Source organism: Epinephelus moara, chromosome 5 (assembly GCF_006386435.1).
Source record: "Epinephelus moara isolate mb chromosome 5, YSFRI_EMoa_1.0, whole genome shotgun sequence".
Classification (NCBI taxonomy): Eukaryota; Metazoa; Chordata; class Actinopteri; order Perciformes; family Serranidae; genus Epinephelus; species Epinephelus moara.
In genome coordinates, this window is record NC_065510.1 from 37,975,574 (window position 1) to 37,996,255 (window position 20,682).

At 41.4% G+C, this 20,682-nt stretch overlaps 3 protein-coding genes across 3 annotated transcripts; 1 reads left to right on the forward strand and 2 right to left on the reverse strand.

Moving 5' to 3' along the window:
- Positions 1-5,835, reverse strand: LOC126390379 (arf-GAP with dual PH domain-containing protein 2-like). The gene is made up of 11 exons (XM_050044654.1): positions 5,560-5,835; positions 4,854-4,984; positions 3,701-3,792; positions 3,372-3,460; positions 3,133-3,245; positions 2,885-3,031; positions 1,348-1,431; positions 1,202-1,264; positions 1,007-1,084; positions 654-882; positions 1-561 (listed from the first exon to the last, which is right to left on the reverse strand). The coding sequence occupies exons 1-11, from the start codon at positions 5,645-5,647 to the stop codon at positions 533-535; spliced, it is 1,143 nt and encodes a 380-aa protein (XP_049900611.1). The 5' UTR covers positions 5,648-5,835; the 3' UTR covers positions 1-532.
- A 1,899-nt stretch (positions 5,836-7,734) lies between these two features.
- tefm (transcription elongation factor, mitochondrial) lies at positions 7,735-12,274 on the forward strand. Its single transcript, XM_050045172.1, has 5 exons — positions 7,735-7,894; positions 8,213-8,703; positions 10,659-10,808; positions 10,996-11,174; positions 11,334-12,274. Exons 1-5 carry the CDS (start codon positions 7,849-7,851, stop codon positions 11,596-11,598), a joined length of 1,131 nt encoding a protein of 376 aa, XP_049901129.1. The 5' UTR covers positions 7,735-7,848; the 3' UTR covers positions 11,599-12,274.
- A 54-nt stretch (positions 12,275-12,328) lies between these two features.
- atad5b (ATPase family AAA domain containing 5b) lies at positions 12,329-18,640 on the reverse strand. The gene is made up of 14 exons (XM_050045171.1): positions 17,845-18,640; positions 17,427-17,762; positions 17,241-17,337; positions 17,057-17,139; positions 16,705-16,853; positions 16,132-16,303; positions 15,652-15,923; positions 15,446-15,539; positions 15,306-15,370; positions 14,104-14,320; positions 13,877-14,001; positions 12,958-13,784; positions 12,681-12,839; positions 12,329-12,464 (listed from the first exon to the last, which is right to left on the reverse strand). The coding sequence occupies exons 1-14, from the start codon at positions 18,401-18,403 to the stop codon at positions 12,386-12,388; spliced, it is 3,234 nt and encodes a 1,077-aa protein (XP_049901128.1). The 5' UTR covers positions 18,404-18,640; the 3' UTR covers positions 12,329-12,385.
- Positions 18,641-20,682: the final 2,042 nt, after the last annotated feature.

The following is a 20,682-nucleotide window of genomic DNA, read 5'->3' on the forward strand; positions in this document are numbered from 1 at the left end:
GACTATTTACACAGCAAAAAAAGTGTGTGGAAAAAAAAGAACCTCTTATGTTCACAATGTGCAAATTGAGTAAAACATAATATACAAAAAACTGCAAAACAATTGCAAATTAAACATAAACCATTTTTGTCTTATTCTTACCTTATTTCAAATAAATACAATATTTGTGTGTTCATAATGTTTTGCAAAGGATTCTTTGCAGTGGTGTCATTGTGGCAACGAAGATGCAATAAATTCAAGATGTGCAGCAACGTCCCAGCTGTAGCAGAAACTTCTCCGAGGTGTGACAACGTGACAAAGGAGGTGTAATCACAGACACTGTAGTCTGTGCAGAGTGTTATAGTGGATCATTTGTCTGTGGTGTCGAGCAGTTCTGCCAGCAAAATAAAGAGTTTGTCTCCATTTCTTTCTTCAATCCCTGCTGACAGGTTCAAGAGCATCTTTTGACAGTAAGGCTGTCAGTGTGTTATGTCCCAAAACAATACTCAGTGCATCCTGAGCTCCTGCAAACCAGCAGGAAGCGCTGCTCCAGTCATTTCCCCCTTCTCAGGTTGGCTTCATCTACATCAAAGACAGAAAGAACAACATTCACTTTCACATCACATCTGATAAACACAGGAAGACATAGCTGCACTGTATCAGTTGTATCTTACTGGCGTAGTCCTCTGGGGTCATGGGTTGAGCGATGACCTTTCTGAAGGCCTCCAGCCACTCCCTCTGCTCCTGCTCCTGCTCACACATAAACACATACTGCCTCTCCGGAGTGTGCAGCGTGATGCCATTGTGCCACCGGCCTCCCCTCGAGCTACGCCCGCTGCTCTCTGAAGCAGAGTAGCTGTGGCTCTCTGTGCCGATGAAGACAGCCTTCAGTTCTGTAGCATCCTGATGGTAAAACAAACAGCGAAGAGATACACTTCAAAAGGATGTTTTGGATTTATTTATTCATCTATTTACACAATCACTTTTAAAACACCATGTAGACGTTGTGGTACTATCTGTTCATTACCAGTGGATTTTTAAAATATAGAAGCTTTCTGTTCATCGAGCAAAGTGTGAACCACCTCTTCTTAAATGGCTCCCGAAGCTGAAACCACACAGATGCAAAGACAGGCAGAGAGAGAAAACCTTAACTTCCTTTGTCAGATATAATAAATGAAATAAATCAAATTACTTTTGTAATAAACTCAGATAGCTGACAAACCGTTGGGCCAGTTTTCTCCATGTACCCTTCCTTCAGGCAATGTTTCGTTAGCTGAGGTATTAACTGTGCAAAGAGACACAGGTAACAGCGTTAACTGAGAATAAGTTGCAGTTTAAGACTTTCACTTTCATGAAATTTTGTCTCACGTCATTATCCCGAAGAGTAGGATGCTTCTTCTGGAGGTATGCCAGGCGTGTTGCCCGAATAGCATTGAACAAGGACACAATTGCCTATAAGACATCAGATACAGGAGAGCACATCAGAAATATATAAACTGCACGCATGCATGTAAACAGTCTGGATAGGCTGAAAAGGAGAGAGCTTTAAAAACCAGGATGGTTGAATATAGTACCTGTACTAGCAGGTAGCAGGTTTGTGGAGATTTTCTGATGGGACATTTTGGGTTATATGTACATTTTAAAGATCCTTCTGTACACCATCTTACACCTGTATTCAGTCACGGAAGAAGTACTTAGATATTTTTGGTGTAAAAGTAACAAGTACAAGTACTGCATTCAAACTCGTACTTAAAGGGACAGTTGACTGCAAAATCAAAATACATATTTTTCCCTTTCACATGCAGTGCTATTTATCAGTCTAGATTTTTTTTTTTTGGTGTGAGTTGTCAAGTGTTGAAGACATCAACATTTCTCGTTTATGATGGAACTAGATGTCACTTGGCTTCTGGGGCTCCAAGCGCCAAAAAACTCAACAGCAATGTCTCTTTCCAGAAATCATGACCTGGTTACTCAAGATATTCCACAGACCTTGTTGTGAGCAGTTTCATGTGGGAGCTATTTTTTTCAACCAAACTACACCCGCTAACTGTATCACTGCACAAAAGGAAGCATGCATCTACTCATGGACGAGAGGCTCGTGCTTGTGACAGATGTAAAATTTGATGGCATCCTAATCATCTGAGCTGTAATGTTAGCTAGCTCAGTGATGCTAGGTGAGCTAGCAGTAGATGCACACTTCCTTCTGCACAGTGATACAGTTGGCAGGTGTAGTTTGGTAGAAACAAAGTAATTCCTACATGAAAAATGATTATCTTGAGTAACCGGGTCATGATTTCTGGAAAGAGACATTGCTGTTGAGTTTTTCAAATGTATGTTTTTGGCGCTTTGAGCACCACAAGCCGAGTGCCATCTAGTTCCATTATATTGGAGTGAAGACAGACATCTCTATGGCAGATATCGCCAACACTCGGCACCTCACACCAAAACAATCTAGATTGATAAATACCACCACAGGTAAGAATAAAAATATGTTTTGCTTTGTTTATTTTATTTTGGGGTAAACTGTCCCTTTCAGTAAAAGTAGGTATTAGCATCCAGATATACTGCACTTAAAGTACAAAAAGTAAAAATACTCATTGTGCAGTATGTCTCATTTTAGAAAAAATATATGTTACTGGTTATTGATGCATTCCTTTATATACTGCTGGGAAGTTTAATCTGTACCTATACATCATCATTTAGAAATTAATGATATTATGTATTAATAATCTGAATCTGTAAAGTAACTAAAGCTGTCAGATAAATGTAGCGGAGTGTTAAGTATAATATTTCCCTCTGAGCTGTCGTATAGTTGAAGTATAAGGTTACATAACGTGCCAGACCAGACATCTTGGCCTATCTGATAAAAGCAGAAATAAAATAGCACCATGGCACTGGAGCTCACCTGTCCTTTCTCGTGGTAAACAAACAGATTCCTCGTGCGTTCCTCGTGCACATATGAGATCTGCAGACCGTGATTGTGACCGATCTTCTCCGGCTGGAAAACTGCGTTCAGGTCCTTCATGGAGATGACAGCTTTGGGAAGCTTGGACTTGGTTTTAATGAGAGAATTCAGGAAGGATTTCAAAAGATTAGAAACAAAAAGTACTTGACTATAACCCAATAAAACATTGATGATGAGGCAAAACTCACATCCTCTTTAATATAGTATCTGAGGGTGAAGTCTTTCCGGGACAGCAGGAAGATCCTCTTTAAAAACTGCTTGTTGTCTTTGCCCTTCTTCCATAGTGTTGACTCAAACTGGTCTAAGTTATGCATCAAATAAATAAAAGAGATGAAGAGCAACTAAACTTGTTATATGACTTAATATTAAAAAAACAAAACAAATATCTTTAGACATGTTTATGTTAGTATAATGGCAGGATAATTACCTGAGCAATAAGCTTGCTGGAAGTAGTTGTTTTCTCCTGTGAATTCTCTTCTTTCATACTTCGCACGGATCCACTGATCCTTAAGAACACTACAACAAAACAAAGCACTCATTACTGTTTCCCTATGGATGACAGACAAGTGTTTATTCATTAATGAATGAGTTATTCATACTGCCTGTAATAATAGCTCCTCTTTGGAACCAAACTCCCACTGTTTGTTCCTCTTTCTGTACCTCCCCACACTCATTCACTAAACACAGCAACTTCACTTTTCACTTCCACTGTGCCAGTGAGGTGAATGGATGGCGAATGTGGTGACGGTCACTCACATGCAGTCTGTTTGTTGTGGCCGGTAAAAGAAGGCAGGGACACACTTCTCATAAATGGCTTTAGCCGCAGAATTTCCCCTCTCCCGCATGAACTGAAAACACAATATGTGAGATTTAACAGGACATTTCTTCCCTGGCATTTCATTTTTTTTAGATCCATGTCCCGCAGAGTAGGGCTGCTCAATTTGCAACATACAAATAAATGTATATACACATTGTTGGTGTCTCAGTATTAAAGGGTAACTTTGGTATTTCCAACTTGGACCCTATTTTCCCATTTTTTGTATCTAAGTGAGTAGTAGGAACACCAGTTTTCGAAATTAGCCTAGTATTGGGTGACAGGGCTGCAGCAGCAAAACCACCTGCAATATAATCCCTGGGGGCAATTGAACATCTTCAATTTATGTCCACTAAAAGTGCTTGTTTTTGCCACTGACAGGCTCAGACTGTTATTTTCAGTGTCTGACAACATTATGGAAAGGATCCTGACAGAGACACACCTTTTTATAAAAGAGTATGATCCTTTTATTTAACCATAAACACACCCATTAAAGCTATTGTCTAACCCACCAGACTCCATTTAAATAAACAGTTATTTTAGCACTGTAAGACACACTTCATTCAAAGTCGACAGACGCAAAATTAAACTCACAACAGTTGTCTTGGTTTATCTCGTCACTATTCCAATTAAATTACTGTTTATTTAAATGGAGTCTGGTGTGTTTGGCGATGGAGATTTTGGGTCTGTTTCTGGTTAAATAAAAGGATCTAATGCTTTTATAAATTATCTCTGTAGGGATCCTTCCCATAATGTTGTCAGACACTATAATAACAGTATAACAACCTGAGCCTGTTAGTGGCAAAAACAAGCACGTTTAGTGGACATAAATTGATGATGCTCAATTGCCCACAGAGATTACATTGAAGTAGCTTTCACTGCAGCTGGTTGCGGCCCTCTCTTATAATCACTAATTTTAAAAATTGTTGTCCCCATTTATCACTTTGATACAAAAACATGGGAAAATAGAGTTCAAGTTGAAAAATGCCAAAGTCACCCTTTAAGTGGGGCGTGCTAATTTTCAGTATGTAAAAATGTCAGTTGAATAAATAATATATAAAAAAAGTTATTAGCAATCCAATTACAAACTTATACCTCTACTAGTGAATCATCCCAGAGATCCAGACGTATGGATTTGACTCTGCTGACAGCAGGTATATTACGATGCATCCCTGAACAGTTCAGGCACAGAAAGATACCCAGAGTGTAGGAGGCCCAGTCAGGCTCTGTGAGCGAAAACAATATATAAATCATAATGTTTACACTGTAAGAAGGAACTAAATAAAGTGCAAGCTCTAGCTGTGTGAGCAGCAAACACAGACCACGCTACAATAAAGTGTAAGTGACAATAACAGCTTCTTTAATAGGCTGATGTGCACAACAAACCTGTGGATAAATTTAAGTATTTAATTTGTTGTTTGTCTTTTTCTCTCACACAGATTATTAACTCCTCGTCACTGATGGCAACAACGTGTTAGAGGGAACAATGAAGTCATACCACAGAATATACAGTAGCCACCACTTCCCCTTAAGATAGTTTATATAAAACGTGACTTGGCTATCTATAATATATGACTTTAGAGATAGTTCGGTTAACAAACAACATCACATGGCCCGATGAAGCAGGTTGCTGTTTATCATTCTTTTAACTTTGATAAAGAAGGCACATTGACTCACTCACACAGAAATCAGGTATGACAGCCTTCGACAAAGCGTGTATTGTTGGTAATCAGTCAAACAATGGTATCAGTCATACTAAAATTAATATATTATGCTTTTCAGTCCTTGTCAGTGTACTCACCAGGAGCTCCACAGTCAGCACACAAGTTGTTACCCGGCTGTCGCACCAAATCGAGCAGGATTTTGTTATTTCTCTCCAGATTGGCCATAGGTGAAGGTGATATGTTTCAGTCAGAGTGACAGTCGAGTCCCAGCAGAAGAGCTACTGGGTATTAACTCCATATTGGTCCCACACATTGGATGGCACAGAGCTGCTCTGCTCAGTAGCAGGTGAAAAACATAATTTCTTCTCAGGCCAGTGGCCCAGCATTTCCTCTTACCAGCACAGCATCATGAAGTTTATTGTTCTGCATACAAGCGCAGAGGTCCAGAAATAACAGAGAAAGGAAGTGAAACAAACGTCACCATAAAACAGGGTGATTGAGTTACAGTATGAGATGGATAGACCTATATGTAGCCTGAACTGTGAGTCTGACTGGTGTGGGGGAGGCGTTATCATATTAGGACAGGTACACTGTAAACATCTGAAACACCTTTCATTTAAAAATATTCAATTTAACTTATTTCAATTAATGTATTCAATTCGTCCAAATGGAGCGTAGACTTAACAGAAACATCTCTTTATAATAAAAGGCATTTTAGATAAATATATTGAAAGATTATCTAAACATTTTAATACAACTTCTGACAACCTGGACTAAATTTTAATGTTTACTTATTAAGTATGTGAGGTTTTAAAGGTTCTACACATTTCTGAGTGTTTACACTCATTATGCTGTACTTGACTGACACGTGAATCTCCCGCCTTTCCCACTAAAATTACCACTAAATTCACCTTTGCTTTAAAAATATTATAGGTATTTTGATGATCTCATATAATTCCCTTATCAGCCAAACCCAATGAACACACCTGTGTGTGTGAGTGTGCAGGGCCCTTAAATACAAACCCATGAAAACAGTCTCATTGCGAAAATTTACTTTAGAAATGTGACAATGTATTGACCTTATGCAGCCCGCCACCATATATAGCTTGTTCCACCTCCGGTTTTGTATCTTAACTTCTGGTTGCCATTGCTGGCTGTTCCTGATTGAGATATATGTCTCAAACGTGAGAACACACATCCACATTTTTGCAGAGGTCATATGGCCTGACTCTACATAATGTAACCTATTCCCACTCCCAGTGTGGACAGGAAGGCAAAAATAATGGAGTCTGAGCACTTCCTGTTTGTTGAAACGCATGAGGTCAATACAGAGGGATGAAAGATAAGTGTATTTACATTGAAGTTAAAAGCTGCACTGACATATTCAAGCCACCTGGCGGCAGAATGACAGCAGCACAATCTGATAGATAGTGCCTTGAGCTTGACACACACTCTTATTTACCAGTTTATCTAGGTACCTAGGTAAAAAGCTAATGCAATCTACAACTCTGAAAAAAAAAACACTCTTCCGTGAGGGTTACTGAAACTGTAACAGAGTTGTTGACACTGAGAGCTTGGTAAAACTGCTGTCTCCTCTTATACACCCTGGGAATGGAATAAGCTTCAAAATGTTGTTACCTTTAAAGCACTCCCTTCCTTGAACACTTTTAAATGTCTTTTTAAAAAAGTGCTCTGAAGGAAACATGTTGATGCCTTATATAGTCCTCAACCTAAGTGGAATGTGTATAGATGTCTCTGGTATGGCTTGCATGTCCCTTTTCTTTCCTACTTTCTCTGTGTTGCTTTTATGTATTGTATGAGTTTCACTGTGTAACATATACATATTTTTTTTTTTAAATGAAACTGATTATGTTGACTCTGCCACCTTCTGACCAGAACTCCCTAAAGTAGAGGCTAGATAAGGCTAATAACACTTAATAAAGAATAAAAGATAGATAAAGGACAAATACAGGGTAAGTAAAATAAAAGATAAAAATAAAAAAGACTCATTAAAATCAAAATGCCCTTAAATGTACCAAATAATAGTTATGTTATGTTTGCATTTATTTATTTCCAATTTATTTTTAAATGTATTTATTCATTTTTTGATGACACTGATTGATCATAAACAATATGAAATATTCCGACTAAGGATCACAGTAATCTGATACCACGTAAGTGAGCGCACTGACTGTACCTCAGAAACAGAACACACTCCTGTACGGTAGGTGGCGGTGTTCACCTTTGACGTCGGTTCCCAATCCGTCAGTCAACACAAAGAAGAAGAAGCACTCCGGAACCAATGGCAGTGGTGTTGTTGGTGTTCCGCCGGCGGATTGAAAACGTCGGACAACAAGCTGAGGGCAAAGTTGTCCAACCTGTATGATGTTGTAGCTAAAACAAACGATTATTTATCTTAATTAACGATGATGTGGGTGGCCAGGCGGTTTCTGTCTACGGTGGCCCAGAGAAGTCAGTGTTTTATTGAAATGTTTTGTGTTTTACTGTTTGAATTTGAGCTCGCAGACTAGCTGCGGTAACGCTAAGCTAACAAACTTGGCTATGTTTCTTCGCTAACTTAAACTGTTTCAGGGTATATTAGTATTTCCACAGTTTTAGACATTAACTTGAATTAACACAGCCTTTGAGTCTGACATTTGAAAAGTGTACAGTAACTGACACGATGACTTTCTCTTCTCATGTGTTGTGGAGAATCAACTCGCAGTAGGTTTTATTTCATCCACACACAGGCTGATTTGACCACTCATCCGTCTATTATCTCTCCTGCAGGTCAGTATGCGGGACAGTCTGGTTTATTCCGCCGCCCACAGCACGGCTGCCTCCCTGACCTGGAGCTGCGGTATCTCCAGTGCACATGCTGCTGGCGGAGCAGGGTTCCCGTGGCAGGCTTTGAGACCCTGAACGCCACCATCTCCTCCACCTCCACCCCTGAGCACTGCAAAGAGGACACCAGATCCCTGGATGAGTGCTACACCTCCGAGCAACGAGACACCATTCTCCAGCTGCTCAACAACGCCACACCGTCAGAGCTGGCCGGCGTCAAGCTCCTGAGAGGCCGCAAGTCTATCAACATTGTGGAGTACAGGACTAAAAACGGGCCCTTTAAAACTCTGGAGAGTGTGGTCAATGTGCCGCTGCTGAAGCACAAAAGTGCTGTGGTAGTGTTCAACTCCATCCTCAACCCGGTGAAGAAGGAGAGGAAAGTGAGGATTCAGTTGGCCAAGTTTATCAGACCAGAGGTTGACAAGTCATGGCTGGAGGTGAGGTCCTTGTCCCTTTTCCACACACCTGCCCTCTTCTTTATGTGAGAAAATACTCATTGTAGACATGAACTTAAAGGTCCAGTGTGTAAGATTTAGTGGCATGTAGCAGTGAGGATTGCAGACTGTGACCAGCTGAAACTTCTCCATGTAAGAATTCCTTCAGTTTTGTTCAGGAGTTTTTTTTTTTTTTACCAGCAGCCAACCTATCCACAGAGGTCTCTTCCTCTCCAAAACAAACCGACCAGGTGATTAAAACTGGTAAAAACACTGGATAAAGCAGTTTCACATTACAAATCAGTGTTTCTCATACACCATTTGCATGCTGTAGCTGGGCAGCTCACCCAGCAACTGCTAATGTGTGCTCACCTGTTTTCTGATCCAGACATGCAGGAGGTTTTTACTGGGAGCTGAATTATCTGCAGAGGTCTCTTCCTCTCCAGATTAAACAGACCAGGTGATTGAAACCACCAAAAACACCGAAAAATTGCAGTTTCGCGTGAAAAAATAAGTCTTTCCCATGCTCTCGTAGCAGAGGGGCTAATAACTCCAGTGGCCAACTTGCAAACATGAATGATCCTAAATAGAGCCAGTGTTTGGTGTGTCCGTTCTGGGCTACTGTAGAAACATGGTAGAGCAACATTGTGTTTTCCATAGAAGAGGACCTAGCTATGTAGATATAAACAACTCATTTTAAGGTAACGAAAACACAACAATTCTTATTTTCAGGTAATTATACACTAAAGGAAACACACTTATTATTTTATAATCCATTTCTGCCAGTAAGTCCCCCTAAATTCTACACAGTGAACCTTTCAATTTGTTGGCTAAGCAGAGTCTTTCTGTGTTTGCAAACATCCACCCTGGCTCTCTGGTCTGTTATATTTAGGCTATACTGTATAAGGTTTGGACTGAGGGTTTGGGTCTGCATGAGATGCCTTAAAAGGTACAGTTATAAGTTATTATTGAGATACAGATAAAACACATGCAGCAGAGCTATCCTGACCTTAGTCCCTCCCTAGTATGGCTTAACTTGGTGCCAGAATTAATTGCATTGATTGCTAACACCTATTATGCCTCTCAAACTGTATGTCCCATGTTTGTAACTCCATCCATGGTCCCCTGATACAATAACTGCACTGCACCCACCACTGGCCCGCCTGATGAAAATAATTAGAGGCTTACTGTCTGTAAGAGGATTTGGTGCACTTATTTTTGAAGCTAGTGCCAAGGCAGTTGTATCCTGTGAAACTAGACAACCTAAAGCATCCATTGGCACCAACCATATCCATATAACTTGTTGAGAAGTGAGGCTAAATAACGCTCCAAAAGGCTAAATTTTGGCGAGGGAATAACTAGCATTGCCTTTTAAAAAAGGGTCCCTTGAACTCTCACCTCAAGATGTCTGAATGAAAATGGGTTCTACATGTACCCATGAGGATTGTTGGGGAACTAAAAATGTTAACTGTGCCAGTGTTAGTCTTGCACATCACATAACTAGTAATATTAACAGTGAGGTAAGAAATAAGGTATATCAGTATGCAATTCCTTAACTCTCCATATTGACGTAGTTTTCCACTAGCCTATATACTCCAACAGCATAATAGAATTCCTAAACATTAATTTATGGCTTTTGGTTTTGGTGTGCCACCCCAAGATTGTCAGTGGCCCCATCTGGCCAGCCCATGAAGATTTTCTTGCAGCGCCACTTCCCCATATGTCACTTGAGTTAACTTTCTTGACAAAGCTCAGCATGAACCATAGAAGATATTATACAGCTGTTTCCACGTTATGTAGTACTGTAAGGCGGATAGCCGGCACTGACCTTTGACATCCTGGCTGCAACAGATCCAATGTTTGTCTCATCTCATTTCAGATGTCACACAAAATGTCAAAATAGAAAGTAGGATAATTCACTGTGACAGCCTGTCATCATTCTGTATGTGTCTACTCAGGATGCCAGCTCAATTGTGTCAATAGTGTGTGGGACTAATAAAATTGCCTGGGCTCATGTGGACCGTGGGATGATGGTGCTGGAATGGCAGCAGCTGGAGTGTCCTAATTTCCTGAGGGGGACATACTTGGCTTCTGCTTACTTGAATGATGTGAGTATGACTACCAGTGTCCATGGTATTACTGAAAATGACACAGTAGCTATTTGAATGAGTCTTCACAGTGAAACTTTTCAACACCTATTATTTGTTTTTGTTTTGTTATTAACATCTGTGTGGAACTCAAGGTATGAGCCGATACAGAACAGCACAGTTTGTAATTTTTCTTTTCTGTCATTAGGTCTCCGCGGTCCTGGCACACCTCCCATCAGCGGACTTCTACATCATTGAGAAGTCCTCCATCTCAGTCCAGAATACGGCTCTTTTCCCCATCATGGCCCACATGAGGGCTGTGGAGGCCATGCTGTTTGCTCTGCTCGAGCCAAGAAACTCACCACCTGATTCCAACATTCCTCCCAGGTGGGAAAAAGGGATTACAAATCAGTAATCACTTTTTAAATGTACCTGGCCTTTGATATATGGTTGTGGGTTATTTGTGGCTGCTGCTTGAAGAAACCACAGCAGTTCATGAAATGACATCACAAAATATCCTTTGTTTGTTTCCTGCTTCCTCTGCAGAGTTCTGAACATGATGCGTACTGCTGTGGGACGTCACTTTGGACTCATGGTGGGCGAGTCGCGGACCAGCGGGGCACAGACAGTGCGACAGCTGATGACCGAGTCGGTGACACAGAAGCTTCCCAGGATAAACTTCCCCCCGGAGCTGCTGCTGAAGCACAGCAATTCTTTCCAGATGGGCAGCAGGAGAGGAGGGGAGGAACTCTGCGATGCTCTGCTTCAGGCAGTGGCTTTTTACGAGCTGCTCAGTGAAGCTTCCGGTTAACCACCACATGGACCCACCTCATGGCCACGTGATAAATAACATCCATTAAAGCAAACCTCTTGAGCCTTTTTGGACTTTTACCAAACAGTTACCCCTTGAACAGATTTGGTGGCGGTTAATGGTACATTTAAGTATTAAATATTTTTATTGTTACAAAACCACTCTAATACTGGTTTTTTGGGATGCTGACCAGGAGTCTTGCTGCACGGCTTTGTTATTTTTGCTGTCGACTGTCTACCATCTTCCTGCTGTCTAGGGATTTTCACTCCTCTCGGTTTGTGTTAAGGGTTCATGTACTACACCAACAGGGCTGGGCAATGTATCCATAATCAATATGGTGAACGTACCAGACTGTTTTAGCTGTTATATTATTTGCCTTTACCCACTGTCCACATTCATTACTGATGATTATTTTTTTAAAAAATCTCATCCTGTAATTATTTTGTGAACGCACCGATAGCCAACCTTACAATGTTGTCGTAATATTGATGTTGAGGTTGAGGCCCTACTATGCAATGAAAACACTGTACTGATCTCACCAGCAACCGCACCAGTACCTGAACAATCACAGTGATTTACATTCTATAAAAATGAGCAACGCAATTTACAAAAATAGAATGTTTTAATTTACTTTTCATGGTTGCACTTACATGTAAATAAAACGCATCTCATCTGCATTCAGTTGATTTGACTGACAGTATTTAGGTAGAGATAGTGTTCAGGTGAAATGAACGCACAGTAAAATAAATATTGACTGGAGTAAAGTGAGGTAGTAAGGTTCTTTTCTCTATGAGAAATCTTCTGCCAGGAGCTGAATGGTCGACTTTGAGAGGCCCAGGTGTTTGCTGCTGAGGTAGTTCAGGCACCTAATGTGGGGGATACATTATTTGAATTTTGCCTGCAAATATTGAGTATTATTTGGATGTACAGAATTACAGCAAATGCAGCTGATATCGCAAACACTCAGCAAGTCACACCAAAACAATCGACATTGACAAATAACACTACAGGTAAGAGGAAAAATATGTATTTTTGATTTTGGGGTAATCTGTCCCTTTAAATCTGTATTGTGTCTGGCTCACCTGACTGGCTCCTCATTTTTTTGCTGCTCTTTCTGAAAGCGACAGATGTAGCGGAGGATTGGCATGTAGTCGACACTAACAGCTCGTCTGTTCCCCAGAAGCCTGAAGGATTCACTGTTGAGCACCATCCTGCTCAGTTCATACCTCCTCTGGGATGCACTGGAGGGAAAGCCATGAGAATGAGGTGGTGAAAAACAGACATTTGTCCCATGCCAGACTGAAACAATAGACAGTAAACTATCCGAATATTCAGAAGCTGTGATGGAAGTAAACTTACCTTGCTGGACACAAAGGTTGAAAACTAAAGCTGAGACTCTGTCTTCTGGAAGAGGAGGGTGGCGTCAGTCTCTCCGCCAGCTTCTCCCATCTTGCATCTCCAAGTTCCTGTCTATATTTCTGGGCTTCTGTCCACGCCTCGGACACTCGCTGACAGCACCTGTGACACCCCAAGCCCTCAACTGCAGCCTGGATATCCAACAGCTTCTCCTGGTTCCAAATCCTGTCCACCTCCTCGTCCTCGCTGATCTCATCCAACAAACCATCCTTTATCTCAGCTCCTGTCCAGACAAACGCCTCAGGTCTGCACGAGCCTGAAACAAGCGGCGCTGCAGCTGTTGGTATTGTGGAATCAAGGTACGACATGAGGTCAAAGAAGTCTGTCAAGGCATCCAAACAGTCTGTTGCCACTTTGGCTGCATTTTGTTCACTCTTGTCTCTTGAACTAGAGGAACTATTTGATGATAATGATGTTCTTTGAGGGGTTTTTGTCGAACCACAAGATGGTGTGGTGTGAGACACTGCTGGGATATATTTTTTCCTTCTGCTAAGTCTGGAGATATTTCTCACAGATATGCTGTTGGTGGCTGACACGTTTGGACTGACATATCCTTCCTGCTGCTGGACATGAAGGTTGAGGTCAGTGTGTGCCAGCTCACTCTGCAACCCAGAACAAGTCCCTTTGTCAAGGAGGTGGACTGAAGTCCCCTTGGCCCCGACAGGTAGAAGAAGCTCCAGGTTAGAGTACAGAAGAGGAGCACCTCCTCTCCAGCTCTCAGCGAGGATCCTCAGGAGCTTCATCATGTCTATTTCAGACCAGAACTGACACTAAAGATTTAAAGTATTGACAAATGTTCATTTATTCTTTGATACAAAGCTAATTGAGTTGAAATACATGAGGTAAAGATATCAATACTTGCCTTTAGCAGATTTTGCAGGTGATTTAGGGTCACTGGGTGGAGACCAAGCATGCTAGCAGTGCAGCCTGGGACACAACGAGAAAGTTGGGAGTCTACATTGTCTCCTCTTTCAGTAACACTCGAGTCTAGATAAAGAAAAGGAGAAACTTCCAGCACATCTGTTGTTTTTGAAAACAAATTCTTTATCTCGAAGGAGGTCTGATTGTGATTTACACAGAGCAACTTACACTGCACAAAAGTAGGCTGGAGTGAGCCTCCACTCTGAGATGCCCGCCCTCCACCCTGAGATGCCCGCCCTCCACCGCTGTGCACCCAGAGCTGCAGCTGAAGCAGACAGCGTCGGATATCACCTGTGGATAGCGTGAGGAGGCTGCTGACATCATCCATGTCCAGTCGCACGCTCTCAGCCAAACCCACCAGCTGCAGGTAGCTACAGATGTTCACCTTGGAATAGATGGTGTAAGTTAATGACAAATTGGGTCATTCTTGCTCATTAGGGCTGAGACGATACGTTTATTCGATCAAAATACTTTCGTTTCTAATTTGATATGTATTGCGATTGAGTTTATATACATTATATATAAGTTTTTAACATGAGACCATGGGAAAAAGCTGTAAACCTAGGGCAACACTGTAGCTGCCACAATATCAATGTTGACTGCCACTTACTGATTTTCTTTTTAGTATTTAAAATGGGTAAAATCTTATTCCATTGTAGAGCTGCACGCAGCGCATTGATTCATTCGGCTTCTCGCCCCACTCTCACTCACTCTCTGTTTGTCAGGCCACAAATAAGACTAGCACGTGGTCCCTCCACCTCACTCCCCGCCACTAAAAGACAATTCCCTGGGAGAAGAGTCGGTTGAAGGTCCGGAGATGGACTTGGTAGCTATGGCTATGGCAACTACAATTCAACCAGTGGCAGCAGGCAGGTTTGATCTGTGACAGCAACAGAAAATTTGTTGATCTGGTGGAGAGTTTACGCTCGACCAGCTAATTTCAAGTTGCTATTCAAGCAGCTGAATGTCCGTGTCCTCTGACTGTCGGCCATTTTCTGCGTTCTCGCTTCAGCTTTGATTTTCTTGAAAGGGACGTGATGTCACATTACTTACAGATTACCACAATAATCGCAACAACTTCTATCCACCTCTGCGTTTGAACTGTATCAATTCAGGCAAATTAAAAATTCGATAAAGAAACATTGCCATACTTAAGTAATCTTTTTTTCCCCCCGCAGCCCTACTGCTCATATTTGCTCTGATGATTCTGCATGTGTTGGAAGCCTTTATAGTTCACCAAGCAGCCAGCAGAGGGTTTTTTTTGTCACAAACACACAAAAAAAGTGTGAGCTTCTTCAGTAAACGTATGCATTTCACACTGAAGTTGTACTAGGGTGTAGAGATTAAAAAAAAAAAAAAAAAAAACTTACCGCTGATGGGATTTTGAAAACAATTTCCTCCAAGCTGCAGTTGAATCTCTCTTTGAACGAGGGATCTAAGGAAGACATTTATTTTTGCATCATAGCTTGTTCTCAAATCTTTTCCAAAATTACACAGCGTGTGCGTTTACCATTGGTGGTCAGAACGACCGGCCTCTTAGTGGTCGTCATGAAAGTCTTGATTGCTGCTAGGAAACCAACATCATCATCAAATATGACATCAACCTGTGGGGGCAGACAGTTGCAACGGGATCAAACCAGACCAAACTCGGTTCATGCGCCGCCTCATATCCATTAAATTATATGTCTTACGGCGTGGGGTTACCAGATGGTTTACCTCTTCAAACAGAATGAGTGATGTGGCTGTCTTTTTGTTCTGTGGCACTGTTTGATCAGAGCCTGGTGATGGGTTGCCCAATTTCTTGCTGACTGGTTTTTCAGATGGCGATGCAGACGGACCGCCAAAGTGTAAGTGATCCGCTTTGGCCTTCATTTTAAAGTAGTTGGCCAAAGTGACCGCAGCTGGATTCACTTTTCCTTTACGGCTGTATTTCTGTGCCTCTCTCTTTTTTGAGGTAGAGGTAACATTTTTGGGGCGCATGGTTTTTCCTGTGAAAGAAAAGAATAAAAATGCCTGTAAAATATGTGAATATGGCATTGAGACCTACAATATGGTCCTCAGATGTACACTTAAACACTACACAATCCTGACACCATACTGTTTTTCACTTCTTCACAATCTAGTATGTAAGTAGCCAGTACAAGATTTTTTATGATTATTTGGATTTTAGAAATGTCTTCATCATTTACGTCCTACCAGGTAAAGTCTCAGATTTCGGAGTGCAGCTGTTGATGTTATAGTTGTTGAAGTAAGCTGGTTTCAGTGGGTCCTTTCCTGATATCTCCACTAGGTGGGACTGGGTAGCTTCCTTCAGCTGGGACAGAACATGGCGTCCGCTGCGCTGTGAGGAGCAGTTCACCTCAAATACCTTTGATTGAAAAGGAAAAGGAAAAATAAAGGATAATTCCTGTTATTTAAGTGGGATGTCTGGATGATTATTTGCTGTGAAAGCAGTCTAGAATCTGGTTAAACTCATGATTTGGTCCTCCGGTAAGCGCCACAAAATACTGTAACATTTGCCAAGTGATCCATTTTTGACCACCAGTTTCAAATTTGACTTACATTTACAATTAGCAGTGTCATAATTGTTGATTTTTGCAACTACTGCCAGATGGCCACATAATTTATTTCAAACTCTTGATCTACTTTGAGGCCAAATAGTCAGGATACATAATTTCAATGAGCTACAGAGCAGTGTATTTAAAGATGTTAATACGGCTGTATCAGCTTCTGGGAGCATGAATTCAAAGATATAGGTCCAATTCCAACCTTGAAGCCAAGCTCCTGAGCGCAGGCATACACTGCAGCAGTCTTGCCCACACCTGGAGGTCCTGTGATCAGCATGGTGTTACACAACGGCTCCTTTCTGTCTCCCTCTGCCCCAGCCTCACCCTGGAAGTCTCCACAGTCCCATGAGTCTGCACAGGAAGTAGATACTTTTCCCATGAAAGATGGAAATTTCTGGGAAATCCTGAGTCATTAAATGTCATGTGGATACTCAAAAAACATAAGCAGACTTGTAAAAAAAATTTTGGTCATGGCTCATGAAACCGCATTAAGATGTTGACCCTGAGCTGAGATACAAGAGAAAATGTTAAGTGTGACAAATGCCAGCTCTTACCACTGCTGTTTTCTTCTTGTTTCCTCTCCTCTATTTTTCTCCTCTCGTCACAGCCAGCTCTCAGTTTCCATTTCTTCAACCAACTGCATGTTAGAGAATAACCAAAATAAAAGAATATGTTCACACGGATATCAAGTCCAATATATCAGTGAAAGTATGAGAGAACTAAATATGTAAAGCTAACCTTTGCAGTTTGTTCACAGAGGCAGAGTTGCCAGTTACTTCACTTGAATGCAGAGGACTGTACTTGTCTGTCCAGAGAACATCCTCGAAACTGGAATCTAGACAAAAGAGAGGGGAAAATGTTACTTTCCTGCAATGTAAATGACAGAAAAAATGTCATAAAACTATCACCATATGACAAGTTTACCTCTCTGGATGATGTCAGAAGTTGTGGTTGACTTGTTCTGAGATTCTGTGTGATTGATCAACCCAGAGTTCAGATCACAGTTGTCCACCAGGCCTGCTGGGCTCTCACATAGCTGCCTCAGTCTGTAAGTACGACTTAGCTTGTTGCTTCTGAGCTGCTTCTTGACCGTCAGGACAGTGTCCTCCTGAGCACCTTGTGCTGACATGAGACAGTGTCCCATACCAACAGTACCATCTGCAGAGAGACTGGACCTCAGACGTTTGGGCATCCTCTCAAAGCTTTCACTGTCCCATTTCCTTTTCTCTTTTAAATGGTTCTGTTGGGAGCTTAGATTTTCTGTTTTGAAAAGGAGAGAGATGCTTAATGAATTAATAATAAATGAAAATAAAGGACATTCAGAATAATAACTCAGTCTCACCTGTTGGTCCAAAATCCTGCTGCCTTTCACTTGCTTTCCTCTGCAAAGTGTTGAACACTGTTAGGGCTGGAAATGCTGGGTTGGCTGTTTGGATTTCCTCCAGACAGCTGTGCAGAGCTGAGGGGGACAGCTGTCCTCTCCAGGACCTCCTCCTCTCTGTCAGGTGAGAAACTGTTGATACATGCTGCTGACTTTTCACCAGCTGCACACCTTCAGTCTGAGGAGGGAGCTCTGCTTCCTGCTGCTTCTCCACAGGCTGATGTAGCTTCCCATCACTGCTCCGTTTCCTCTTGCCATGCTGTGTTGCATGAAGGAAAATTGGTGCAATTTTAATGTCTCTTGTGCATAAAGTCGTCCTCTGTACCTGAAGTGGTTTGACTTTGGTGGAGGTGCCTGCAGCAGCAACAGCTGTGTCTCCTCCTGGAGATGTTTCATCACTGGAGCAGCTCGACTCTGACACCACCAATGTTATCACGTCAACGGTTCGCGGGTGGTCTTTGCTCGGACATGAAGCATCTTTCACACATTTCTTGCCCCGGCTGAGTTTGTTTCGCATCATAAAGGACTCCGCAGTGAGAGACTTTTAGCTTTGGCGCTTGCTTGTCACACATAATGAGGCAGTAACCTCATTTTTGCGACGGTAGCTTCGGCGAGAAGCGTAAATTTTCTCTTACACCGACCAAGCTACCAAACCTTGCATATTAGGTGAATTAATTAAAGTATGCAAATGTGAACGCTACAAACAAACACAACAAACTTCTGCCCTTCACTCTTCAACAGTCGGTGTTTTGAAACTGTGAAATGACGTTTAAACTGTGCGCGAGAAGGTTGTGTAGCCGAAGATCGTGTATAACAGACAAATCACACTGAAGCACTCGTGAAGTGCAGCGAGTGAACCGAACTGATTCAGATGTAGCAAAAGTCGTTAAAACTACCTCTCAAATAAGCGTTAACGTCGTTAATAAATGCTGACGGCATTAAAAAATAACTGTAATGTTAATGGAGGATATATTTTCCTCTACATTCGTCACTCCAACACTAATTTTCTTTTTCCCCCAGAATCAAATGCGGAGTGGTACCTCTTCCTGTTGTCAGCTGGTTTTGAGTGTCTTCCTAGATCGTGTATTTTGCCGTCTCCTAACCTGGTCCTAACTCACAGAGAGCAACTTGCTGTGTTGTCTAAAATGCATTTTATTGAAAAGCACAGCCCTCCAAAAGCACACTTCTTTTTTCGGTAGATGACTAGCCACCAGACAAATTAAAAATAAGTTAAACTAGGTGTGTGCCAGCGCTTGCATTTAGTAAAATTGAGTAAATGATGAGCATGTTCTCTTGACTGTCCACAGATCCTTCCCATCAGCCAGAGGGCCCTGTCAGTAAAGACATGTCCCGCAACAAACAAGTGACTTTTTTTTTTTGCCAAGAATCATAATAGTCCTCTTATGACAGCTACTCTTTATCTACACATAAAATGTTTTGATACTAGCAAGAGGACTGAGGGAGACAGACTGTGCTTTATATTGCTACAGATGCAGTGTGAAGTCTGAGAGAGGAAACATTTCCTGACAGACTCCTATGAGCAAAGGAGCTTCATAATTAACCAGTTTAAAAAAATAATGATAAAATAAAAGGAGATACACAACTGAGGAAGACTCTTAGAAGCAAAAGAGTATTGAGTATTTCCTTCTTTTAGATCAGGGTGTCAAACATACAGGTCAGAACTGGCCCACCCCAAGGGTCCAATACAGTCCACTGGATGACTCAACACACCTAATATTGATGCACTTGTGAAGGCTGAGAGCTGTCAGGTTTCAGGAACAAGCTAAACAGCGAGTTATCATTTCATGTAAAATGCTGCTTCAGAGGCTTTTCCAACCTGAACAGAATACAGCTCCCTGAAATAACCATGAATACGTCTTGAGGTCATATTTAAAGACTGGTAATGCACCTTAACGTTGGTTGCCACCCGCCATAAAACATCATATTTAAAGATATTGAACACTGTGCAAAATATTGTCAATCTGCAGCTCCAACACAAAGAATCTGTATCAGACCTCTATCTTAAAACAACATTAGTGAAACCCTTTTGCTAAAGCACTGACAGAACTTTTGATTTGTAACTGGTTTGTGAGGCAGGGGATAACTTACCCTGCATCTTCAATGGCTTCCACTTTACTTTGATGTGGTGATGCCAGCGTTACTACACAGGAGTGGAAATGTAAAGAAAAATACACATGTAGAGACAGTAGTAACGGACTGAACGTGGAAAAACTGGAAAGAAAGGGAACATTTGGAGGTGTTGTTATTTATAGGTTATTATGCAACGATTTTACTGGTCTGGTCCTCTTGACATTAAGTTGGACTGTATGTGTTGCTTGAACTAGAATGAGTTTGACACCCCTGCTTTAGAATGAATGCAGACTGGAGTCTGCAAAGACTATATTTCTGATGACATTTTATGTAACTGGGAAATTTGCAAGGTCTGCACTCTCGTTAATCCTATTTCTCTTGGTATTCACTGGAGACATGCAAAGTTTCATTTAGCATGTACTTCATAGTCAGTGTTGCCTCGTGTGAACATTTGTATTAAAACAGGTCTGGTCTTGAGAGCTTGTTAGGACTGGACCTCAGCCAGTGATGCACCTTTACAGTTTATTTACATTGCAATAGAACTGACTAATACGTCACAAAACTAAAGCAAAATTCAGTTATTAAATTCAGTAATTCATTTTGAGTAACTTGAGCTTGATCATTAATTCTTTACCTTGAAAAAAACAGATGAAAAATATCGTCTCACTAACTTGCCTGTTCTCGAGTACAACTCTAAGAGGTATGGAC